The following is a 7,724-nucleotide window of genomic DNA, read 5'->3' as shown; positions in this document are numbered from 1 at the left end:
ATATCTGCCGCGTCCGCAGACCTCGAAATCCCTAGCTATTTGTAGAGACTTCAAAGTATATCTGCCGCGTCCGCAGACCTCGAAATCCCTAGCTATTCCACCCCATTTCATCCCTTCTTGTATTTTATTCTTTTATTAGACTTTGGAGTATGGGAGTACTGTTTTCCTTCTTTAGCTTGTGACTTATGACATTCCGGGGTTTGGGAGAGTTTTTGTACTTTTCGGAAGTGATTATTGTATATGCCGAGCGGCATCGCATTTCTTTGTTTAAATTTACTTATTAGTTGATAGGTTATGTTTCTTGTTCCTTTATCCGCAAATGTTAGGCTTACCTAGTCGTAGAGACTAAGTGTCGTCACGATGGTTCACGGAGGGAGAAGTAGGGTCATGACACCATCCTTGGTAAAAGTTGATCTAGAGTTGATTTTCTTTGAAGCCATTTCGATATTCTTGAACTTTGGTGATTGAAAATTTAAGATACGAGGTAGAGATTGTCCCAGCTGGTGTGCCAGAATTTATAAACAATAAATTTGCATCGAGAAAATAAAATCAAGACCGAAAAATATTGCAACAATCGTAGTACTTTATTTCAAACAATATGAGTGTTACTATCTCTATAATTTCTCTGATTCTTCTTTTCAATAATAAATAAAATAAATTCAGGGGCCTTTGAGCTTGATCCTAAATTTGAATTCGATCTTCGCCACGAATGCCTTCATTATCGCGACGAACAGTAATTATGTTAAGAACAAGTAATCTTGATCTTGAACACCTTATATTTGATTTAGTTATTGATCTTGAACTTGAACTTGATTGCTTGAAACTTAAAGTTTGTAGAGAAATTTGTGGCGTTTAATCCACAAGATCTCACTTGCTTCTTATTATGATTTTTGGTGTATTTTCTCAGGTATGAAGACCCCCTATTTATAGTTGTGGAAGAGAAGAGTTGTGATGAAAATAAACTCTTTTCAACCAATCAGATTGAAGTGTGATAAGACCGTATTTGATTGGTCAGAATATGTCACTTGCACATATGACACAGTTTCATTAGCCTTTTTATTTGACTTGGCATGTCTTGTTATTTTGACACAGTGGTAAGATCCTATTAGCTCTTCCATTTGACTTGACATGTCACGTCATTTGACATGTGACACGAAACTGGTCCTCTTGGAAAATAATATCTTGGACTTAATAAAGTGGCTCATTACTTAGCCCAATTAAGTGGGCTATTCCAACCGATACAAACTTATTCATTTACTTCATTTATACTGGACTTGTATAATTAATTTAATTATATTAGTCCATAATATTTGTTTGACCAAAATATATTTAATTTAACATTAAATCCGCATATCTTAGTGATCTAAATCTACTAAAATTTGTATGCCTACAACATGCTTTGACGTTCTACTGAAATCAAAATAAGCTTTTACGTACCTATACAAATTTTATACTTAAAAAACTTAGAAGTATCTCTTTGCTTTATCTTTATATGATTTATACTGCAAAACAAGATCACTTTACTACTGAGTGTTTGAGTGAAGCAGGGTTATTCTCTCCTACTTCTTCAGCGGCAGAGATATGAAAAATCTACATAGGCTATGTGATCACGCCCAATTATGCCTTATAAAAAGGACTAAGCGATCGCTACAAATATAATCTGGTTTACAAGTCCGAAGTCGAATCCCACAGAAACTAAGGCTTAGCTACAATTGTTCAATATTTCTAAGAAACACAAGTCCAAACAATTTCCTAATTATAAAGATTATAATATTTATTTCTAACTAATTAACTAACAACTATTATAAAGCATTAAAATTATCACTAACAATGATAAAATTAGATACAAGACTAAGGAGGTCTAGAGTCATGATTTTTCCAATTGTCAGAATCCTTCCCGATACGTTTTTATAATTTCGCATAAATATTCTATACCGATCGTGAGTACTTTGGGTGTTGTAATTCTCTTCCAAGCAACTACTACAATTTACTAGATATATTCTTATGAACTACGCTAGCTGGCACTAATTCACCGTTCACTAAGATCGCACTAAGGTTTCGTTATTCTTAATCCCACCTTTAAACCCTCCGTATTGATTCCTCACACACGTTAGGAGTGATGTTGTTCAACAACTACCTAAATATGTACCATTTTCCAAGCAATACATACTAAATAGGCACAGTCAATTAATGGTCATTCAATCAACAGCAATAAACACGTAGTTGAACAAGTAGAGAAATCCAATGGCTCAATTATATAAAATGCAACAGAAAAATCATCCTTTAAAAGGTTCCATCAAACAGTCGATAAGAAAGTTTAGCTATTCACAACCATACTAATAATCATGATAATAATTGAAAGCATTAAAATAAAGATTAAGGAAGAACGGAAGAGAAAACTCTTGTGATTTGTTGCTTCCAAGTGTTCTCGTAGACTTCTTGCCTCTCCAATAATGTCCCTCCCCTAAGAAATATGTTTAGAACCCCTTTTATATATGTTAGGGGCGTGTAGGGTTGAAGCTACCAAGTCCTAGCCAAATTAGGACAAAATCCGCCCTTAGCCGTCTCGCTTGGCGCCTGGCGCCAACCAAAAGACAGAAATTTTCCACTATTCTGCCTTTGGCATTTTGGTTGGTGCCTCGCACCAACCTGGGGACCAAAATCATACTCTCTCCAAATTCTTCTGTTTTTACTTCACTTTACATGCAAGCTTGCCAAATCACTTCAAATTGACTCCTACCCATATAAATACCATTATTAAGCTCGAGTCACAAATATTTACACCAAAGTTAACAATATTGAGGTATAATGCATGACAAATTACCTGCGAAAATATGGATTTTTAGCCTAACATCACCACCCCACAGTTAAGCTCTTGCTCGTCCTCAAGCAACCTAAAACTTTGCTAACCAAACAATGCACACAAGACATCATCCAATGGAGGAACATTTGGCAATTCAACACACTACACCTATGACCATGGTTGATACCAACAATTGATCTCTTGCATACGCATTCATACATTTCCCAACTTTCACATATCGGAATATTAATGACCAATTAAAAACACTCAAACAACCTGCCCATAACCACCAGTCTGACAGACCAACTCGTCGCCAATAAGTACTCTCAACTCATACACTCACCCAACAAAAGATGTTTAATAACGTCACATATCCGCCATGGAATCATGTGCCTCACCAAAGAATAAGAGGGTATTTTGTCCTCACATTCAGATATGCATTCGAATATATTTAAGGATATCATATATATGAACAAAGAACCACTCACTCTCATAAAAAAATTCATGTGCATCCCGTGGTTGTACCATAGGATTGCCCGTAGTGTATATCTCCACTAATCTAAGCTTGTAAAATCTAAGATCAATTAGGTCTTTACGGGTTGTAATGTAGGCTAAAGAACGGGTAAGATATAGTTTTTTGGATATAGTGACTCACCCTCCTAAGCATTTTAATACACTACACTTAACTTTCCACTACACACTTTTCATGACCAATTCAAGCAATGCCACAAAACCATATATAACTTAGCCCTTTTTCTTTAAGCACAACTCTACATTCACTAGCCCGAATCCTGATGAATAGGATGCGTATTTTCTATATACTTTTTTCTCTCTTTTTTTTTCTATTTTTGTATTTTTCTTTTTCTTTTTCTTTTTCCTTTTCTTCAACATTCTCCACAATTTTAGGCTGCCAGGCTAATGATCTACCAAAACATACATGGTTTCACAAAAGCTATCCCAACTCTCACCTTACTTTTCTAGCGACTTATGTGCTTTCGGAGGTAAAGTTTCAAAAAGATTTAATTAAGAACAAAAATGGGACTCGACTTGTAATGTGGGTGCCAAAAAAATCTTATAGGCTCAAATGGGATATCTAAGGATAATTGTATTTATGGTGACCCAATAGCTCAATGGACAATCAAAGGAACGCCTACATCTTCTCCTACACTCACAAAGCTTACTTATTTTTGCTTCGACTAACACACAGGGCAAGTTCTTGACAAAAACATGATAGCATATAATGTGATCAAAACCTCACATCACATGATGCACATGACCCCAGTCAGGACGATTCCATTCTAACTCTCAAGTTTAGACAAGTAATCACAAAGTCAAGAAGTATTAAGAAATAGAGCACTACATGAGCAATGAGTCAAGTAACTGAGAGAAAGTGTCACAAATAGGCTATTCAATCTTCCATGGCATCAATTTTCATTAAAACATATTAGGATGTTATGGCCTAATAATGCTAGCATCAAACGAGTCAAAGGGCTTATAGGGCACTCAATTTTGTGTTTCCTAAAAAATACAAAATATATATAAAAAATAAAATTTACCCGGTTCAAGTTATATCCTTTGAAAAAATAATCGATGACAAAAATAAAAATCAAGGGGGATTATTATCTACCTACGACTAACTAAAAATAATAAAAAAATATTTTTGAAAATTTTTCATTGGACCTTAATCCCTCAAGAAAGTTGTTCAAGAGATCCATCGTCAGGAACAATTTTAATTTATTATTATTATTATTATTATTATTATTATTATTATTATTATTATTATTATTCACATATCTCATGCATCATAGAAAATAACTCAGACAATCTCCTCAACCCCACACTTAAAATTGCTCATTGTCCCCAATGCACACCATAAATAAAAAGAGGGTGAAAGAAACTCTTTGGTAGGCCAAAGGCCGAAGCATCAGCAGCTCATAGGATACTCAGATTTCTCCCAAGCCTAGTCCTTCATGTGGGTTCCTTACACTTAGTTTTAACCATATGGTTTGCTTTTGCCTCTTTCCAATGGATTTCCTTTCCATGCTCCTATAACATTAAAAAAACTACACTACAAAAAAATAACACAATTAAACAGAAAGTAAACAACTAAAAAAAATAAAAAATAAAAACGCAGTAAAGTTGAGTTGCCTCCCAACAAGCACCTAATTTAAAGTCATGGCACAACGCGAATTACTTTTTGCCTCCACCTCGAGCTTATGAATTGAACCCCAAGTTTTGCTTCAAGCTTATGATTATGCTCTTGGGGCGGTACAAATTCTTGCGAGCCAAAAATTAAATAAATTCTCATGCACTTTTTGGCTCTCGACCGAGGAGTGTCACCTTGCCTAGACGACCTTGAAAATTTCAAAATATAAGGCTCATCTACTTCTTCCCTCGACTCCTTTTTATGCTCAAACGAATCAATTCTCATTTCACCATCTGAACATAATGTAGAGTAGTGTTTGGAATGAGGTTCAACGCGCTCAACTACATAAACTTCAACATTTTCGACCTCCTCAACACCAATCACACTAGAGTCAACTAAATTTGTATCTTCAATATCCTTTGCTGACTCTAGTATTACTTTTTCAACATCGGCATCCTCAAATTCTAGTTAGATAGATTGTTGGTGTTCTACTCTGACCTCCTCCATTTGCACTTCAATTTCTGTATCTAATTCATGCTCTTCTTGGCTATTATATCCAATATTGGCTTGTTGAACATTAAATGCTTCAACCAATTGACTCATTTGTGCGGCCAGGTTGCGAATAGTAGCATCTTGCCTTTGTATGCGCAATTTTTTCTCATTATTTTGTTCCACAAGGCACCTTAGAATATCCTTAATCTCTTTCATATCATCATCCCCGGGTTCTTTTTTCCTATTAACTTCACAAGAAAAAGTAGAACCATCATAGTAAGGAGTTGGGGGAAGATAAGAAATATAAGTACAACCGTGAAAGTGACCATCTTGACCACCACACATATCACACACATTCCACACATAAGTTTGAGTTGGGATACATAACTCGCTCTCAAGAATATTTTGATAATTTTCCATGGGTTGTTTACTCCACAATATGCATAAGGAAGATCAAAAGTAGAATTACCAACATCAGAACTTTCATAATTCCAAGATGACATGTATTTCAAATCAAAAATAAAAACAAATAAAATAAAAGTTTAAACTTGATACCAAGCAATATTGCAGCTACAGCTACAGCCACACCTTTAGTTCCCCGGCAACAACGCCAAAACTTGATCACGCCCAACTATGCATGTCACGACCCAAAAATCCCTCCGAATGAGTCATGATGGCACCTAGTCTCTAAACTAGGTAACCCTAACATAAACTGAAATAAAATTAATATTTACTAACTTTAAATTAAATTACTCTGAACAAATTACAATTCCCAAAACCGGTGGTACAAGTCACAAGCCTTTCTAAGACTAGTTATACAAAATAAATACATCACTGTTCCAAAACAAAAGGAACGAATGGAAATAAGTACAAATGAAGGTGACTCCAAAGCCTGCGAACGTTGTAGCAGGTTTACCTTGAGTCTCCAATGCAATGAACCGCACAACTACTACCGATCAAATACCTGGATCTGTATACAAAAATATACAGAAGTGTAGTATGAGCATACCACGGCGGTGCCCAGTAAGTATCAAGACTAACCTCGGTGGGGTAGTGACGAGGAACAGTCCAAATACCTACTGGCCAAATAAATTAAATAGGATTTGATAATAAACTATCAACCTAGAAATGACAAAGTAATATCAACAGCAAGGAAAGAACAAACTACAATCAGTAGAAACAATAAAGAGAAACATGGGTGGAAACGAAAGATAACCAAATAAATTAACACCAACATAGCTGGAACACAGATAAGTAAAAATGTACTCAAACAAGGAAGGCAATGTCAGCTCAATAAATCATATTGTTTCTGATGCACAATCTCCAGCCATCTCAAACTCTCATATCATAACTTGGGGTGTGCATTCGAATCGGTTTATCGATAAATCGAATCGATTATTTATTATCGGTTTATCAATTTCGATTTCAAAATTTTCCTTATCGAGTTATCGATTTCGATTTTTTCCTCTTTGGTTATCGGTTTATCAATAAACCGACAAATATACCCTTATTCTATAATACCCTTTCCTTTACGCTAAATCCCTAACCCTATTATTTCCCCTACCCATTCTTCAGCGTCGCTTTTCTCGTATTTAATTGGAAAAGGAGGTGCTGGTATAGTCTACAAGGGAGTAATGCCGAATGGAGAACATGTTGCCGTTAAAAGGTTACCGGCTATGAGCAGGGGTTCCTCTCATGATCATGGGTTCAATGCAGAGATACAGACTCTTGGGAGGATCAGACACAGGCACATTGTTAGGTTATTAGGATTTTGCTCGAATCATGAGACAAATCTATTGGTCTATGAGTACATGCCTAATGGGAGCCTTAGGGAAATTCTTCATGGCAAGAAAGGCGGTCATTTAAATTGGGATACCAGGCATAAGATAGTAGTGGAGGTCGCGAAGGGTCTTTGCTATCTCCATCACGATTGCTCTCCTTTGATCCTCCATCGTGATGTGAAATCAAACAATATTCTTCTGGACTCCAATTTTGAAGCGCATGTTGTTAATTTTGGACTTGCTAAGTTCTTGCAAGATTAAAGGACATCAGAATGCATGTCTGCCATTGCTGGTTCTTATGGTTACATTGCTCCAGGTATTTTATATAAGCCTTCATATGACATCCCTTACTTTAGTTTCATTGCATGTGCTTGTTGACACAATTTTTATGTTATAAATGGTGTTCGTCTTATTTTAGCTTTTTTTTGTCCATATTAATTAGGTGTGTTTATAGCGATATACTTTATGTGGAATCCCGCAAATTTTCTTATTGGTGTAATCG

The 7,724-nt window shown here is 35.7% G+C and overlaps 1 protein-coding gene across 1 annotated transcript; it reads left to right on the top strand.

Moving 5' to 3' along the window:
* Positions 1-7,075: 7,075 nt before the first annotated feature.
* Positions 7,076-7,483, top strand: LOC107823179 (leucine-rich repeat receptor-like serine/threonine-protein kinase BAM1). The gene has a single exon (XM_016649777.2). The coding sequence runs from the start codon at positions 7,076-7,078 to the stop codon at positions 7,481-7,483; it is 408 nt and encodes a 135-aa protein (XP_016505263.2).
* Positions 7,484-7,724: the final 241 nt, after the last annotated feature.

The sequence above is a fragment of the Nicotiana tabacum genome, chromosome 22 (genome assembly GCF_000715075.1).
Source record: "Nicotiana tabacum cultivar K326 chromosome 22, ASM71507v2, whole genome shotgun sequence".
Classification (NCBI taxonomy): Eukaryota; Viridiplantae; Streptophyta; class Magnoliopsida; order Solanales; family Solanaceae; genus Nicotiana; species Nicotiana tabacum.
This window is presented reverse-complemented; position numbering and strand designations above follow the sequence as displayed.